The 19,691-nt window shown below is 37.7% G+C and overlaps 1 protein-coding gene across 1 annotated transcript in view; it reads right to left on the bottom strand.

Moving 5' to 3' along the window:
• The window catches only part of caska (calcium/calmodulin-dependent serine protein kinase a), a 192,644-nt gene that overhangs the window by 13,030 nt on the left and 159,923 nt on the right, over nucleotides 1–19,691 (bottom strand). Inside the window, exons 16-23 of the mRNA XM_016467349.1 lie at nucleotides 18,832–19,020; nucleotides 17,582–17,660; nucleotides 17,068–17,153; nucleotides 16,523–16,591; nucleotides 15,718–15,786; nucleotides 13,657–13,692; nucleotides 11,388–11,584; nucleotides 11,028–11,143 (exon numbers count right to left, since the gene is read on the bottom strand). Coding sequence (XP_016322835.1) covers nucleotides 11,028–11,143; nucleotides 11,388–11,584; nucleotides 13,657–13,692; nucleotides 15,718–15,786; nucleotides 16,523–16,591; nucleotides 17,068–17,153; nucleotides 17,582–17,660; nucleotides 18,832–19,020 — 841 coding nt within the window. The remainder of the gene's footprint in view (nucleotides 1–11,027; nucleotides 11,144–11,387; nucleotides 11,585–13,656; nucleotides 13,693–15,717; nucleotides 15,787–16,522; nucleotides 16,592–17,067; nucleotides 17,154–17,581; nucleotides 17,661–18,831; nucleotides 19,021–19,691) is intronic.

The raw sequence follows: 19,691 nt of genomic DNA, 5'->3' as shown, positions 1-19,691 counted from the left end.
TTAAGGGTGCTTTCACACCTGTAGATCGATTGCTTTGTTCCGAAAGGGATTACAATTATTACAATGTTGCTTTTTATTCTTGGTGCGGTTCGCTTTCACACGGCAAAATTTCTAAATGGACCCAATTTGTTCATTCAAGTCACGCGCGAGTAAACTGTTCTCTCATTGGTCAAAGTTCCACGGTTTATTTTCCGGGATTTCACTTAGCTGTCACGCATGTCATCCGTCAGGATGGAACGATAACAGCTTCGCGGACTTATTGTTGTTGTTTTTTTGTAGCTGTGCTTATAATAATTTATCATTTTGAGCAGGAGTCTAGGATTGATTGGGAAAACATTTTTAAAATGCACCTACTACAAAGAAGAGCAATAAGACGGCATTATAAAATAAAAAAGTGCGCTTTGATTTTTGAATGGCAAAGACGTGCTCACCCACAGACATTCACAGGTTCATTTTGAGGTATTAGCAAAACAACAAAGCTAATGCTTTTCACGGAACTTACGTAATTGCCCATCATAAATTGTGATATAGCCTGGTTCGTTGGTCCGTTGGATCGGATTGCTTTCTCACTACAACCGAACCGCTCCAGAGTTCGTTTTCAATCGAGCCGAGACCACCTCGTTCAGGAGATCTCGGACCGATTGTTTTGGCGCGGATCCGAGCGCGATTGCAGTGTTCACATATGCCCAAACAAACCGAGCTAGGATGGGGGAAACGCGCCAGGTTCCGAAACAACAGGCTAGGTGTGAAAGCACCCTAAAATGTAATTTATTTATTTGATGGCAAACCTGAATTTCTAGCAGCCACTACTTAAGAAATCATTCTAATATATCTTACGGCCTCCTAACTTTTGAACAGAAGTATATTTATCCAACAAAATGTATAGTGAATGTGCAAAGGAGAATTAAGAAGAAGAAGATTATCAATTAGATTTCAGTCATCACACAAAGCCATGATTGTTGCATGGACTACTTCTATAGTGCTTTTTACAGTTTTTTGGTCTCTATGAATGGAAAAAAAAGCAGCATGAAACAGACACCTGTTAATTTTCACAGTTAGATACTATCACTAGTAATGCTAGCATAAAAATGAGAAAACGTCTGATGGGCTAAAACGATGATTCCTCTGAAATACGACTGCACTAAAGGACAAAGTATAATTTATTGCTATTGTGAACTTCCATAAAGCTATAGCACTTAGCCTTTTCTACCACAGTGTTTCAGTTGCATAATGAGTAAAACTGGCTGCAGTGTGCATGCGGGGGTGTTTTGGGGGAGACAGCATTGGTGTGTGCAGGAGACGGTGAGTTGACTTGGCAGTGGGAAACGTGAGCCATCTGTGTCATTTCCACGTGAAATGTGATTTCAGCACTCATCTCCCTCTCTTTCGCTTGAACTTGAGCATGCAGCTCTATATATGTAGGCTGTTTAATGGATTTGCACACTGAGAAGCCTCATGTTGTACTGTGGATCAGTGGATATAGGTGCACAGGGTTCAGAGGATAGACTTTAAAATAAACTAAAAACACAAAGCACAACACAACAAAGTAAACCACAAATACCACACAAACATCAAAAAAAGATCTTTGTTCTATTGATTGAGAAAAATGGAGGTTGCTAATAGGCAAAGATGGTTTCGGGGTTAACAAAATCACCACAGCAAAGGCATTGAGTGAGACAGAGACAGACAGAGAAAGAGAGAATTAAGCACAGAGGCTGTATGGTACAGCAACACAGTTACTTACATGCACAGAGGCCATTGGTAGATACCGGTAGACAGCATGTAAAATGGACAGGGGAGGGGGGGTCATTGAGTTATGGCTCAGTTAACAGAACATCAGTAAACAAACACAACAACAAGCACGCCCAAAGCTGTGATGCTCGAAGCACAGAGACATGATGGCCATCCGTGAGCTCGGGCTGCTCTGGATGGGGCGCTTTCAGAGCATGTGAGACGGCGCTGCTCTGAACAATGAAACATGCCTCTGACATTCACAGCAATGCACTTGCATATCAAGCCTGGAATCTGAAAGCTGCAATTAAAGGGTGGAATTAAGAGGTTTTTCTGATAATCTGCCAAAGTATTATCATTTGCAGTCACAGTATGAATAATGTTCTATTACAGCAATGCTATACATCATGACATATGTGGACATGTGTATATATTACATAATCATGTGGTAATGCCTATTCATAATCCAGTGAATTAAAAACTTGGCAGATAAAAGCTACATAATATTATTTATTATTATTTTTTCTGAACTTGTCACACAAACCAACAGATCATATTATTCTTAACAAATGATAGTGATAGTCATGTCTACCACAGAATAAGCAAAGCAAAATCTCTACTGGCTGACACATTTCTACCATCCATCTGTATCATTACAGCTCTCCTTGCTATATGGTTACTAGAATGTTGCTAGGTGGTTTCTTAGAAGGACAACTCAAGTGTCCACCACCAAACCCACCTCCTTCAGTGTTCATGCATGTATACATTAAAGTTCCAAAATTTGGGCTCTGTAAGATTTTGTTTTTGAAAAAAGTCTCTCATCCTCACAAAGGCTAAATTTATTTGATAAAAAATGCAGAAAAAATATTGTGAAATATTACAATTTATAAGAATTGTTTGCTATATTAATGTATTTTAAAATAGAACTAATTCCTGTGATGGCAAAGCTGAATTTTCAGCAGCTATTACTCCAGTCTTCAGTGTCACATGATCCTTTAGAAATTGTCCTATTATACTGATTTGGTGCTCAAGAAACAAACATAGGATCAATGTTGAAAACTGTTTAATTTTGTGGAAACCATGATACTACTACTTTTTTTTTTTTTTTTTAAACATCCTCTGTATTTAGTTTTCTAAATTTGGCACAGAATTTTTTTTTTCTCTTAACGGGTATCATGTACAATTATATTTTGACATATACGTTACCATCTTAACACAAATAAAGGTATGGGGTGAAAGGGAAAAAAGGAAAGAAGAAAAAACAAGTCATGGTGGTGGGGTTAGGGTTCAAATCTAACCTTTTCAAGTTAATGGTGCTGCATAACGATACTTCTTTTTTAAAAAGATTCCTTAAAAACAGCATTTATTTGAAATATACATTTTTGTAACACTAAGTGTCTTCACTTGTCACTTTTGATCATTTTAAAGTAGCCTTGATTTATAAAAACATTAATTTCTAAAAAAAAAAAAAACACCTACTGATCCCAAACTTTTGAACAGTGGTGTATGTTCTGTGTATGTTTTTTTCTGTTTAATTTTCATCTGCCAGGTGAAAATTGTAAATTCAATCACTCCAAAAAGTAATAGCAAATCTCTCTGCATGATATTTATGCTTCATTCATGTATGTAGCACAAACTGTGCATTATGAGAAAAACAAGCAGTGTGAACAAACCTGAGACAAAATAAAAACAAACATAATCTAGCAGGTTTTTAATGATACAATGAAAAGTAGATTTAGATGATGTGTGTCAATGCTGAAATTACTAGGATTGAACAGAATAAAGGGAGGGGCTAACAGGACATCAAAACTGTACACACATTGAGCTAAGCCACTGACCCCCTTCTGCTTTCACACATAACTGAGAGAAGCACTTCCTGGCCTGTAGATACACACCTCTTTAAATAGAGGTCTATTTACTTTATAAACCTGTTGGTGCAATGTTGTTTTTTTGTCTCGCAAAGATGAAATTCTCCTGGTGAAGGACAAGTCCTTACCAACTGCTATCTACTGGAAAATCCCCAAACATATGTTTCATATTTCCCTTCCTAACCTTATCTGAACCTGCACATTATAGCTGGAAAAGCCCAAAGCACAACTGTAACAAAGCTCCTTGCCTTAGACAAACCCCACAAAATCAAAACAGTTTTAGACAATTAAACAATCCTGGAGGAATTTGGACGAGACCTGAAAAAAGGCCGTAATACCCCAAAGAGTCCCATTTCCTGCCTCACTGGCTAAAGCCTGTGTTATACTTTACGCATAAGCAATCCAGACGCGTACACGGACAGCGCGGACTACTTGTATTTATACTACCAAAGGCATACGCTGATGGTCCGCTCCGTGGTCGTGTTCCATATATGCGCAGTAGATAGGCTTGAACAGTAAACAAACATGTGAACAAACAATTGCCCACAGTTATTGCACATCTGGCTGTCTTTATATTGTTTTATCGACGGATTGTACAGGTCCGATAGCAACGGGCTTCTTCACACAGCCTGCGCATGCGCAGTTGGTGCTTTTGTAGCCTACTGACCGCGTACTTGTCCGCAGGCTCACAAAAAATGGGAGGCACGCTCATGTCCGCGCAGAGCCTCTGCGCACCAGTGTTGCCAAACCCCTCCCTCAGAAAATCTCTAGAACCACCCTCAAAAGTCTCAATTTTTCACAAAAAGTCGCCAAATATGAAAACAAAGTAAATACAGGTAAATTTGGTAAAGGTAATAGACAGCATGTAAAATGGACAGGGGAGGGGGGGTCATTGAGTTATGGCTCAGTTAACAGAACATCAGTAAACAAACACAACAACAAGCACGCCCAAAGCTGTGATGCTCGAAGCACAGAGACATGATGGCCATCCGTGAGCTCGGGCTGCTCTGGATGGGGCGCTTTCAGAGCATGTGAGACGGCGCTGCTCTGAACAATGAAACATGCCTCTGACATTCACAGCAATGCACTTGCATATCAAGCCTGGAATCTGAAAGCTGCAATTAAAGGGTGGAATTAAGAGGTTTTTCTGATAATCTGCCAAAGTATTATCATTTGCAGTCACAGTATGAATAATGTTCTATTACAGCAATGCTATACATCATGACATATGTGGACATGTGTATATATTACATAATCATGTGGTAATGCCTATTCATAATCCAGTGAATTAAAAACTTGGCAGATAAAAGCTACATAATATTATTTATTATTATTTTTTCTGAACTTGTCACACAAACCAACAGATCATATTATTCTTAACAAATGATAGTGATAGTCATGTCTACCACAGAATAAGCAAAGCAAAATCTCTACTGGCTGACACATTTCTACCATCCATCTGTATCATTACAGCTCTCCTTGCTATATGGTTACTAGAATGTTGCTAGGTGGTTTCTTAGAGGGACAACTCAAGTGTCCACCACCAAACCCACCTCCTTCAGTGTTCATGCATGTATACATTAAAGTTCCAAAATTTGGGCTCTGTAAGATTTTGTTTTTGAAAAAAGTCTCTCATCCTCACAAAGGCTAAATTTATTTGATAAAAAATGCAGAAAAAATATTGTGAAATATTACAATTTATAAGAATTGTTTGCTATATTAATGTATTTTAAAATAGAACTAATTCCTGTGATGGCAAAGCTGAATTTTCAGCAGCTATTACTCCAGTCTTCAGTGTCACATGATCCTTTAGAAATTGTCCTATTATACTGATTTGGTGCTCAAGAAACAAACATAGGATCAATGTTGAAAACTGTTTAATTTTGTGGAAACCATGATACTACTACTTTTTTTTTTTTTTTTTAAACATCCTCTGTATTTAGTTTTCTAAATTTGGCACAGAATTTTTTTTTTCTCTTAACGGGTATCATGTACAATTATATTTTGACATATACGTTACCATCTTAACACAAATAAAGGTATGGGGTGAAAGGGAAAAAAGGAAAGAAGAAAAAACAAGTCATGGTGGTGGGGTTAGGGTTCAAATCTAACCTTTTCAAGTTAATGGTGCTGCATAACGATACTTCTTTTTTAAAAAGATTCCTTAAAAACAGCATTTATTTGAAATATACATTTTTGTAACACTAAGTGTCTTCACTTGTCACTTTTGATAATTTTAAAGTAGCCTTGATTTATAAAAACATTAATTTCTAAAAAAAAACAAAACACCTACTGATCCCAAACTTTTGAACAGTGGTGTATGTTCTGTGTATGTTTTTTTCTGTTTAATTTTCATCTGCCAGGTGAAAATTGTAAATTCAATCACTCCAAAAAGTAATAGCAAATCTCTCTGCATGATATTTATGCTTCATTCATGTATGTAGCACAAACTGTGCATTATGAGAAAAACAAGCAGTGTGAACAAACCTGAGACAAAATAAAAACAAACATAATCTAGCAGGTTTTTAATGATACAATGAAAAGTAGATTTAGATGATGTGTGTCAATGCTGAAATTACTAGGATTGAACAGAATAAAGGGAGGGGCTAACAGGACATCAAAACTGTACACACATTGAGCTAAGCCACTGACCCCCTTCTGCTTTCACACATAACTGAGAGAAGCACTTCCTGGCCTGTAGATACACACCTCTTTAAATAGAGGTCTATTTACTTTATAAACCTGTTGGTGCAATGTTGTTTTTTTGTCTCGCAAAGATGAAATTCTCCTGGTGAAGGACAAGTCCTTACCAACTGCTATCTACTGGAAAATCCCCAAACATATGTTTCATATTTCCCTTCCTAACCTTATCTGAACCTGCACATTATAGCTGGAAAAGCCCAAAGCACAACTGTAACAAAGCTCCTTGCCTTAGACAAACCCCACAAAATCAAAACAGTTTTAGACAATTAAACAATCCTGGAGGAATTTGGACGAGACCTGAAAAAAGGCCGTAATACCCCAAAGAGTCCCATTTCCTGCCTCACTGGCTAAAGCCTGTGTTATACTTTACGCATAAGCAATCCAGACGCGTACACGGACAGCGCGGACTACTTGTATTTATACTACCAAAGGCATACGCTGATGGTCCGCTCCGTGGTCGTGTTCCATATATGCGCAGTAGATAGGCTTGAACAGTAAACAAACATGTGAACAAACAATTGCCCACAGTTATTGCACATCTGGCTGTCTTTATATTGTTTTATCGACGGATTGTACAGGTCCGAGTAGCAACGGGCTTCTTCACACAGCCTGCGCATGCGCAGTTGGTGCTTTTGTAGCCTACTGACCGCGTACTTGTCCGCAGGCTCACAAAAAATGGGAGGCACGCTCATGTCCGCGCAGAGCCTCTGCGCACCAGTGTTGCCAAACCCCTCCCTCAGAAAATCTCTAGAACCATTGATCTTGATTGATGCTTATAATGAAATTGTGGTGTGCGTCATGGCAGGCGTGGCGTACTGGTGTGTTCACTGCGCAGACTCATTGGCATGATTGAGAGCAAACGTGAGAAGTCACGAGCCTACGGCAGGGTGTGGCCAAGTAAAAAATAAAAAATCTCCAAAAAATCGCTAGTTTTATTTAAATATAGCTAAAATAGCTCCTTGTCGCAAAAAATTAAAAAAAGTCGCAGCTACAATGAGAAAGTAGCTAAATTTGGCGACAAAATCCCCAAATTGGCAACACTGCCGCGCACACTCTCCGATGACGATTTTTACGTCACGCATACTATAGCGGACCCTAGCGGACTCGCGCACGCGGAAAGTATGACACCGGCTTGAGTGAGCTCAAATCAGACTCAGTAAAGTGGGGCACTGGGCTCAGGAGGGATTATGTCTGATCTGCGCTCCCGCCGCTGATGGCTGAGGGGGCTGTGCTCAACACAGCCTATTTGATCACCTAAGTGATTGGGTGCTCAGAGAACACTGATTCCAGCGGCCCAGATCTGATCAGATCTACCGTTGGGCCTCCTTAGGCCAGAAACATTTGATGCAAGTAGGAAAATGCAGATTTAAATGCTTCGCCAACAAATTTTTGAAACATTGTTATCTAAAAATTGAAACAACTTTAACTTTCTCAGTATAACTGTGTTAAAACCAACTGCCATGACACTAGTAGACAAACTTAACCGCACAAGACAACAGCTGAATCTATGCCACAAAGAATTAAGGCAAAAGGGGGTCCAACTCAATACTAGAAAGATGTACCAGTGAGTGTAGTTTTGAGGGGCAATAGTAATGAAATAATAATACAAAAAATATTTCAAAAATGTACTTTGCCATTAGTGCAATGATAAATCAAAGCTAATCATTACATTTCACCAAAACACATTGCAACACTACGAATTCTAAGCATGCACCACCACTCAAAATTGGGGACTCGGGGTCGGTAAGGTTTTTAAATGTTTTTTAAAGATGTCTCTTATGCTCACCAAGGCTACATTTATTTGATCAAAAATACAGTAAAAACAAAAATACTGTGAAATATTATAACAATTTAAAATGACTGTTTTCTGTTTTAATATATTCTAAAACACCATTTATTCCTGTGATGTCAAAACTGATTTTTCAGCAGCCATTACTCCAGTCTTCAGTGTCACATGATCCTTTAGAAATCATTCTAATATGCTGATTTGGTGCTCAAGAAACATTTATTATTATTATTAATGTTTAAAACAGTTGTGCTGCTAAATTGGTGGTGGTTGAGGAGATTCCCCCCCTTTCATGTAAAGCGCTTTGAGTACCCAGAAAAGTGCTAAATAAATGTAATGAATTATTAATTATTATTATTATTAATTTTGTATAAACCGTGATAGGATTCCAGCTAAAAAAAACAGAATTTATTTGCAATAGAAATAGTTCTATTATAAAAAGTTTTACTGTCACGTTTGATTAATTTAATGTGCCTTTCTGGATAAAAGCATTAATTTCTTTGTAATCAAAAAAAAAAAATCTTACTGACCTCAAACTTTGGAATGGTAGTGTACCTGCATTATAAACTGTGTTCAGAAACACTGCATAATGCAACAATGCAAAATCAAGGTTATGTAGCTAGAACAAGGTTATGTAGCTATGTAGTTTGAATTGACATACTTGCACAGAATGAGTTTCTGGCTGTATGATTCGGTGGAGTCATCGTCACTGTGTCTACAGTCTGAACTAACAAATCCACCTTTTGGGAAGCTCATCTTTAAACTATTCCACACCACTGGGGAGTTCTTGACAAGAAGGAACAATGGCATCATTTAACATCCTCTGTGTTCGAAGGTAGTAACCTGACCCTGTGATAGCTAGTACTGCAGACTGAAGCGGGACCTAAATGACTCGCTTATATAAGATGTTAAAAGCGGTGGGGTTCACCATGCTTCTAACGAGATCATGTAATTGCTGCCTTTCATAGTGTCAGGATCGATTTATATAGAGATTGTAAAATTTGCATCCAGTCAACAGTATATCTGAAAGCAGGAGGAGTACATCCGAGAGCACATACACAGGTGCATCTGTGGAGGCTGTGTGTTGGTTTAGACCTGAAGCCATGATGAACACATGAACTTCACCATGACATATGAGTTACCCATAGTAAAGACACTTTTTCTCTCCCCTGGCCCTTTCCCAGCAACCATACACTATTACGGAAAACATGGGCATCTCACTTATGGCTTTGCATTCCCCATGAGAACACACACATAAACACACTTGTTGCATATGCAGGTGTGCTCATCAGTGATAACGACCCAGGTTTCCACTGTGGCTGGCTTTAATTAGCCCCTTTGGTACTTGAAGCAAAATGAAAGACTCTTAAGGGACTGTTTGGTCAGGGAACAGCAGGCAGAATCACACACAGCTACTTGGCTATGTATTGGCACAAGTCACCCTGCTATTTGTGGAAATGTTGCAGTCAGGACCTCGGGTTATTTGAGCTAGACAGCACAGGGTCGTGTTACCTGCCCATACCTACCACTAGACACACAGAGACACTCCCTACAGCCTCTAAACTACAGTTTGAATCCTTCAATGAAGACGTTGCTAGCAACATCTGCTGACAACCATCCCATGAGGGTAAAGTCTGCTGTCTCTGAAAAGCAGGAACTAATATAAACATAATACTAATTATAGACTGTCACTGATGTAAAAAAGACATATATGCATTTTTCCTGACAGTGTTAGCAATAACCATCAACAACAGTGTTCTCTTGTGCTTCTGATCATATGAGTATCTGACAACAGTAATGATGTATTAAAAACAAACAGTCAATTCTAGCATTTGATCATCAACAAAGAGAATAATTTACCAGGTCATTCTATAAAGTGGATCTCGTATGAGCGAAAAATAAAATGTTATTTTTTGCTTTGATATGTTTGTCAGTAATGGACTAATCTAAATATGCCAATCCTGTTACTAATATTTTTGTATAGTAAACAAATCATAATTAAAAAGTAGATATTTATTCATTCAAATACCAGCATTAAATTCTCTTTTTGAAAAGTGTGTCATTTTGTAATTTCAACTTACAATACTTGTAATAAATGTCAAATTAAAAATTCGTCTTTCCGAAGACAATCACTACTGTTCAAAAGTTTGGGGTTGGCAAGTTTGTTTTTAAAGTCTCTTTTATTTGATAAAAAAAAATTGTTAAAAAAATTGTGAAATATTATAACAAATTTCTATTTTAATATATATATTACAATACATCTTTTAGGAAAATTCAAAAGAACTGCATTTTTTAATAGAAATCTTTTCTAACACACTATAGAATTTTGGCAAATAAAAGTTTTTTTTAATCTTACTCACCCCAAACTTCAGAATATACTGCAAACATATACCACAAGCTAAATAAATTCATATATAATATAAAACAATATATGTATGTTATATACTGTACAATTTTTATAATAAAATTTATTTATTTTGATTAATGGCACAATGCAACATTTATCTGGTAGAATGCATCAAAATCGTATTACATTTTTATAAGATCCTATGCATTCTATCAGATAAATGTTGAATAATATATTGATTTATATTATATATTAATTTACTTCTAAGTAGAAAAGGCAGTCATTTTATGATTGACCCTATAGTGTTTTACACACTTATCTTGACAAACATTTGCTAAAAAGGCAGCAAAGTTCTTAAAAGTGAATGTTTATCATTAATCAATACTTGTTTACATCTCCCTGAGAGCTGCTATTTTTTGTGATGTCATACGCCCACATCAGTGTTAGAAGCCTATTCGATTTTACTCTTGCTTACGGGGGACATAAAGATTACTAATTAGATCTCCAATAAGGAAGAGCTGATCGACCAAAATCTAGCTATTGTCTGTATGAAGAGAGAGGGAAGGTGCAGAAAGCCCATCGGAAACTCTACCTGCGTTGTGCTTTGCTAGGTATTTGTCTTTGTACTGCTTTTTTTTCTTGCCAAACCAAGTACAGCTTGCCTGCTGTTCTTGCTTGGTTTTCTCCATGGCTATACAGGCCACCCGCCTAGAATAAAACAAACAAAAGAAACAATTAGATGAACATGTGGTTAGTGTGCAGCATATCTGTTAGCCTTGATGATAGCACATCTTCGAGTGCTTTTAAATCGTATTGCGAGCGACTTGCATTGTACTGTATCTTCTTTCCCTCTACCCTCAGCAGCAGCCAATCACAATCTTCTGGTTTTCATCATACACACAAAAGAAACGATTGAAGTGGTCATTATGCTCTAGGAAAGAACCTAACTCACCACTCCTGAAGTTCAGGTGAGGGAATCAGTCCTGCTGTGCCATTCTTGGTGTTTTCCAGCTTGCCTTGCCACCAGTTATGGTCATCTTTGTTGATAATCTGGATTATGTCACCCACCCTGAAGCGAATCCCTGCCTCTTTACAGGGGATGAGGTCATCCTTCACTGGATCATACTCGAACTGTGCCCGTACATAGATCTGAGAAAAGCCATAATCAGTCGAAGTCAGAAAAACCCTACAGTGGCACAGACACAGCACAGGAAAGGACTGACTGATGGAGGAGGTCAGGGTACAAGAGGAGATCAGGTTTCGGTTGAGATGATAGGCATGCTTGGCTGAAGCAGCACGGTATGAAAACTGAGCATGTTGGCAAACAGATGATGCATGTAAGTATGCATGAGAGTGAGTTATGAGTCCTTGCTGGACCTTTAGTGCAGTTGGGTACTGAACTGCAGTCTGAGGGTAGAGTGGTGTGTGACTCCTGGATTAAAAATAAATGACATTGAATTGACTGAAAGGGGCCTTTAAGTACAAACACTGCAAAAATCGAGCTTAACGTTATATTTTCCAAGAATCGCACTGGTGATGTAATTGTTCTCGAGTCCTTGCTACATTTGGACTTAAATGGTTACACAACATTTTTTCAGAGCAGTGGGTTGGGCTCATTCTTTAAAATCTTACCTTTATGGAAAATGTATCCTTGATTGGAGGTCTGGAGATCTAGGGCATGAGAGTATTACAAACATCATGCAATATCACGGCACTGTGGTGGCATTAATACGGCACTGTTACTGGGGTTGGTGAGATGAAGAATGCAGCTATAAAGCTAATGTTCAGAAAAGTTATGGGTTGATAAAAAAGGAACAAAGCAGGGTGGAGATATCAGTCATATATATCATTCTGTTCTCATCACTTGTAACATAGCAGATCATTTCCAGCGCTCAGTGATGCACTTCAGCCAACACAGATGGACCCGTGCTGGCAGATGGCGCCCTCTGCTGATTGTATGTCTCCCTTTCTACTTCTCATCCTATTAGGACACGATTCTTAAAGGCAAGGACTAGAGACTAGAAGAACAAATTGTGATGGGCTCTCTGATCAGCTTTGATGATTTGCAGAGTAATTTAGATGGATGTAAGAGGAAACACACACCACTCTGTAGCCCAGGGCAAGTAGAAAAGCATGAGACTACATGGGGTTAGGATAAGATAGACTCACCAATCTAATATGTGACCCTGGACCACAAAACCAGTTTTACGTCACTGGGGTATATTTGTAGCAATAGCCAAAAATACATTGTATGGGTCAAAATTATAGATTTTTCTTTTATGCCAAAAATCATTAGGATATTAAGTAAAGATCATGTTCCATGAAGATATTTTGTAAATTTCCTACTGTAAATATATTAAAACTTAATTTTTGATTAGTAATATGCATTGCTAAGAACTTAATTTCAACAACTTTAAAGGCGATTTTCTCAGTATTTTAAATTTTTTGCACCCTCAGATTCCAGATTTTCAAATAGTTGTATCTCGGCCAAATAAATTGACCCTTATGGCTGGTTTTGTGGTCCAGGGTCACATATGTCAAATTTTTTTTTTACCTAAGCTAAAAGTCTAACAGGGTCTGAATAATAGTTGTCTTGGAGTTGATATGACTTCTAAAAAGTTGGTTCAAATGGGTATTTTTGAGAAAACTGTCTTTTTCATATCTTTAGTGTAATCTGTCTTTTTCATATCTTTAGTGTAATCTACTATTTGTGAGGATACTCGTCACAACACAGAATTTAACTTAAATAAATAAATATGAATAAAAAATGTATTAATAAAATAACATTTAATAAACATTTATTTTTAAATGGACTAAAGGTAAAATGCTACTAAGTAGTTGCATTTAATTAAAATTTCAAAGCATGTTCTTGATATTTTCTCAACTGGTTCAACGCATAGAATAACCCATCTGTAAGAATAAAAATTAATGTTAAAACGATAATCCCCTTGAAATTTATGTAAACTTTTAAAAAACAGCATAAATAACAATATCTTTGCATTTACAGTCTTGTTGTTGAGTAAGTGCAATGCAATAACACTACAACCAAGTCTGTCTGTAGAGCAGCTAATGGTGAATGGTGTTAGTACAAAAACTGATAGAGAAAGCAGGATGTTAATAGCGGTGAATCACTAACTTGTTCATTCAATCTCAAGCACAAGAGCAGTGTGGAAAAGCGCTAGTCAATAGAGGGTGCTAAGACTGATGGATGCTCTATTCACCTGACGTCCTATTGGCTGGATGGTTGACGGCAAGTCCTGTAAAGCAAAGCCCAGCAGTGAAAGAGAGACTGACCATTTACAGAGGAAAGACAGGACTCAAGAAACAATTAAATAACAATTAATAACGATAACAATGAAAAGAAATATACATTCAACAAAACATAACAAAAAATCTGGTTAAAACCACTGGGGGCAATGCTAACTCCACAAAGGAGGACCACAAAAGTTACTTCATTTGTTAAAATAGAAGAAGGGCTGTTGAGGGTAAATCTCAGAACAGCAACACACAAGAAAGCAAGGAGCAAGCAAGCAGCTTCAGCACCATACTCCATTCAAGCATGTTCATGAGGTGGAGACTAACCCCCCTCTATGAAGAACACCAAGTGGGTCCCCACTGGGTCTATAGCAGGGGTGGGTGATATTAGCAAACATTATTTCAAATTTTGGCAGGTCAAAATATATATTTACAGAGTTTATTTAAATTTTACTGAAAAAAGAATTATGTAAACAAGTATAAAAGCAGGAAAAGGCAACAAAAGCAGCTTACTGTACATTTATTTTTTTGCAAGAATATTTAAATGAAATAATTGAATAAATTCATATTAATTATTATTGTGTATTACGGTAATTTTATGTTTACATTTAATCTGAATATTTTAAATAAATACTTGTATTTAATTGATGATTTTTTTTTCTACTTAGAATATTTTTTAAGAATATACCCATATATCTAAATACATAAATAAATAAATTCCACTTCCCAAAACTTTTTGCAAACTTACAGGTGCATCTCAATAAATTAGAATGTCATGGAAAAGTTCATTTATTTCAGTAATTCAACTCTCAAATTGTGAAACTCATGTATTAAATAAATTCAATAGTTTAAGTCTTTGGTTCTTTTAATTGTGATGATTTTGGCTCACATTTAACAAAAACCCACCAATTCACTATCTCAACAAATTAGAATATGGTGACATGCCAATCAGCTAATCAACTCAAAACACCTGCAAAGGTTTCCTGAGCCTTCAAAATGGTCTCTCAGTTTGGTTCACTAGACTACACAATCATGGGGAAGACTGCTGATCTGACAGTTGTCCAGAAGACAATCATTGACACCCTTCACAAGGAGGGTAAGCCACAAACATTCATTGCCAAAGAAGCTGGCTGTTCACAGAGTGCTGTATCCAAGCATGTTAACAGAAAGTTGAGTGGAAGGAAAAAGTGTGGAATTCAGTCTGTGTGCATTGAATTTATTTAATACACGAGTTTCACAATTTGAGTTGAATTACTGAAATAAATAAATAACTTTTCCATGACATTCTAATTTATTGAGATGCACCTGTAACTAGTAGGAAAGTTTGACAGCATAAGAGTAACTAAAAGGGACAGGGCTTAGTGGAGTCCCATTCTTGACCACATAGTACCCAACACAATAGTCAAAATGGATATTATTTGATTTTTTATATTGATTTATCATGTCAACTTCTTTATCGCCCACCCCTAGTTCATATGCAGTGCTAATGTAGATCTCACTGCATTTTGTTAGAAGTATGCATGCTTTTTATTTATGCTAGGAATCCTTTGCATGCCTCCATTGAGTTTGGTCTAATCATTGTGCTTCCTGTCAGCCACAATACATCACTGGTAACAAAGAGGAATTAAAAAGTATAATAGTAGATCCCACGTCCACTGTACAGTGTTCCTGGGACCCCACACTGTATTCACACTGGCAGTCAGAGTGAGAGAGCTACAGCAGCACAGAGCACATCAATTTGCGAACTGAGATAACGGAAACTATGTTCAATGGATGTTAGCCGCTGTCTTGTTCAGTCTTTGCATTTGTGTTTATTGAGATCGTCAAAATATTCTAGTGAAATATATAAAAACAAACTGGAAAAACAAAACAAAACCATAAAACTGGACATTACACAAATGTAATAACATTTGGTGAAAATTAAGAGGGTATGACTGCAAGAACGGGGTGAAATAATCACAAACAACATTAGGAGATTGTTGGGGGTGGGAAGGGGGTCGTTATTTGAGGTTGCCTGGGATCCTTACCAAGATAGAACTGTTAATGCTGGAATGGCCATTAGCAGGGGACTGTCTGGAGGTGGAGGGGGATTCTTTCTGTAATAAGATATAAAGGTCAGCGAAACAGCAGAGCAAACGGACACTAGCCAACACTGCGGTAAGAAATTGGGGACATCATGTAAGGGAAACCAAAAGATTTGCTTGAGATTAAAGTTATTAAACAGACATTTTAAAAGCATGGTAATGTTACAGATACCAAAGCAAACATGTTTTGATCATCAGGCCGCATTGCAGCTTCCCACCAGAAGGGGGAGCCAACAGAACTGCCTAAATGTAAACATCTTCCTTGAGAGATTTACTGTGTGAAGGAACTCCAAATGAAATCGGACCACTTTAATTTCAACATCCTCTCAGTAGTGTGTTACGGCAGGGGACTGTTATGAAAAATTTATTTCTGTAACCAGCACAGTACAGACTCACTTTTAAATTGCAAATAATGCTGCAACACTGTCTGTGAACATTCTCACATTGTACATCTAAACTTCCCTCAACACCGGTAATATGTAAGCTAGGGTTCCGGTATCTTGGTTGTGAAATTGGTGTGCGGTAGTGTCTGAGCCAGGCCTTTTGGTCCGGCAGGATGGAGGCTTTTGGGGAGAAAAGCGTTAACACGGAGCCATCAGGCAGGCAGTTAGTCACACAAGAATCCACGGCAATCAAACCCCACCACAAAAGGCCACGACAGGCCAGGGAGGCAAACCACAGCACTGCAGAGAGAGGAGACTGGCAGAGATAGAGCAGAGGACAGTGCCAATGCCACGGTGTCCATTACCTCACAGGGCGACTGCTGTGTGCGGTAGCTTGGCACAATCTTAAAGGTGATGCTGCCTCTCATTTCCCGCTATCAACAGAAAAACAAAAAGCAAATTATTAAAAAAGGGCATTTTTACTGGATTATGTCTATATATCCTCATATCGCTCTTTTTTTCAAGGAACAATGGAAAAAGTAGACAATAAAACAAATGGGCACAGAATGGAAAAAGTAGACTGTGTTAATCTGCATTAATCTAAGTGATAAATGTCTGTGGCCATTTTTAAAATGAAATCAATGTAACTTGGTTATTTTAGATGTGTCTTTTGTTTTATTTAACTGTAATCATGATAACTGCACTGCAACGCTTATGCCTCTCACATTACACCCATTCCACTTTACAGTTGGTACAGTTAGTGCACTTTACTGGTTGCGGTCTGTAAATCTGGACATTTTGCTGGATACCTCAATGAAAGTATAAAAATCATAATTCAAACAACGTGAGGGTGATAAAATGGTAACAAAATCGTAACTTTTGAGCTGAAAATACACAAGTTCCTACTCACAAGCATCTTCTGAAGCTGCTCCACTGTTTGATTTGCTACACTTATGCCGTTGATCTCCCGAATCTCGTCTCCAACATGCAAAGTTCCTAATTTGTGACAAAACAACATTTTAAATGCATCAATACACATCACTTAGTCTTACAACCTTCATAAATTGAAAACTTGACAACATTAACTGCATGGGATTTAATATAAGCTTGTCCCGCTTGCATGCATGTAGGAGATAGTTGTTGATGGCATGTGTGTGTGGCATGTGGGTAAAGGCTTGTACATCAGTATCACGTTTCTGCCAAGTTCTAGGAGATTGTGCAATCTGACCATCACGGGGTGACGGCACAAGCCCTCAAGCCTGCCACATGTGGCAACCCAATATGGGTTGAGGGGTTTGTGAAGAATAATGGGTTGCATCTCTTTCCTATTAATTAATCATGTGTTTATGGAGATAAAGAAGAAATACAGGAAAGATGGCAGTGTTGGGTGAAGTTTTGAAGGAAAAACCATCTGGTGCATGTACCTTGTCTGTGGATCATTCCTCCATGCATTATTCTTGCCACGATGCAATGGTTCAGGTCGTTCATTTTCAACGTGATACCCTGAAACAGTGCCCACAAACTCATTTAAAACCACAGTGATGAGCTTTCAGGAAGTTTGACTAACAAGTGGATATAAAATGTAACCACTGTGAGAGATTAATCAACACCACCATCAGCTCAGGGTGACAAGATGTGTGCCAAGCCTCAAAACACAGGATATATGATGTGCAGAGCTTGCATTTGCACACTTTGAAAGTGGACCACTAGAAACTGTTGTCATGTTCATGCTATGCAGTCTTTAGGTTTATACAGTATCTCACAGAAGTGAGTACACCCCTCACATTTTTGTAAATATTTTATTATATATTTTCATGTGACAACACTGAAGAAATGACACTTTGCTACAATGTAAAGTAGTGAGTGTACAGCTTGCATAACAGTGTAAATTTGCTGTCCCCTCAAAATAACTCAACACATAGCCATTAATGTCTAAACCGCTGGCCACAAAAGGGAGTACACCCCTAAGTGAAAATTTCCAAATCGGACCCAAAGTGTCAATATTTTGTGTGCTGGGACGACAGCTATGCAGACCAATTTGATGCAGTGTGCGGCGTATGGTCTGAGCACTGACTGGCTGACCCCCCTCCCCTTCAACCTCTGCAGCAATACTGACAGCACTCATAAGTCTATTTCCCAAACACAACCTCTGGATATGACGCTGAGCACGTGCACTCAACTTCTTTGGTCGACCATGGCGAGGCCTGTTCTGAGTGGAACCTGTCCTGTTAAACCGCTGTATGGTCTTGGCCACCATGCTGCAGCTCAGTTTCAGGGTCTTGGCAATCTTCTTATAGCCTACGCCATCTCAGCAACAATTATTTTTTTCAGATCCTCAGAGAGCGAGTAACACTAATGAGTCACATGACACCGGGGAGAGAAAATGGCTCATTGGGCCCAATTTGGACATTTTGACTTAGGGGTGTACTCACTTTTGTGGCCAGCGGTTTAGACATTAATTGCTGTGTGTTGAGTTATTTTGAGGGGACAGCAAATTTACACTGTTATACAAGCTGTACACTCACTACTTTACATTGTAGCAAAGTGTCATTTCTTCAGTGTTGTCACATGAAAAGATATAATAAAATATTTACAAAAATGTGAGGGGTGTACTCACTTCTGTGAGATACTGTATATGCGTGTGTACATGTACAGGAAATGTGTGAACTCATACCATCGGTTCGTCAGTGTTTTTCTGGAATTGAACCAGGCGCACTCGTGTCACGTTCTCTATGTCCATGTCTCCGTTCGTGCTCTCAGGTGAGTCTCCGTTGAGATATGGTGATGTGGGGGGTGGGGTGACCCTCAGCGCCTCGTCACTGTATACCTCATGTGCCACAACATCATGAGTCTGAAGTAAGGCCTGAAAAAGAGTGATAAAGAGTGAGATAGTTTCACACAAGCACACAATAAATAATCTTATACATATCACCTTAGCAATCACAGAAAAATGCTTTAGTAACCAATCAAGGCATCAAGCTGTGCAAATACCCTCACGTTTACACTACTGTGGAAAAGTTTGGCTTCAGTAAGATTTTTAATTTTTTTGAAAGAAGTCTCTTATTCTCACCAAGGCTGTATTTATTATGATCAAAAATACAGTAAAAACTACTATATTGAAATATGATTATAATTTAAAATAACTGTTTTCTATTTAAATATATTTTAAAATGTAATATATTCCTGTTATGGCAAAGCTGAATTTTCAGCAGCCATTACTCAAGTCTTCAGTGTCACATGATCCGTAAGAAATCATTTTAATATGATGATTTGGTGCTCAAGAAACATTTTTTATTGTTATCAATGTTGAAAACAGTTGTGCTGCTTAATATCTTTGTGGCAACGGTGATATATTTGTAAGGATTCTTTAATGAATAGAAAGTTCAAAAGAACAGCATTTATTTGAAAATGATTTTTTTTTTTAAATCAATGTAAAAGTATTTACTGTCACTTTTTAATCAATTTAATAAATCCTTGCTGTTTAAAAGTATTAATTTCTTAAAAAAAAATAAATAAAAATCTTACTGACCTGAC

Source organism: Sinocyclocheilus anshuiensis, unplaced genomic scaffold (assembly GCF_001515605.1).
Source record: "Sinocyclocheilus anshuiensis isolate Anshui unplaced genomic scaffold, SAMN03320099.WGS_v1.1 scaffold628, whole genome shotgun sequence".
NCBI classification, from domain to species: domain Eukaryota; kingdom Metazoa; phylum Chordata; class Actinopteri; order Cypriniformes; family Cyprinidae; genus Sinocyclocheilus; species Sinocyclocheilus anshuiensis.
The sequence above is the reverse complement of the archived record's forward strand: the minus strand, read 5'-3'. Positions and strand labels throughout refer to the sequence as shown.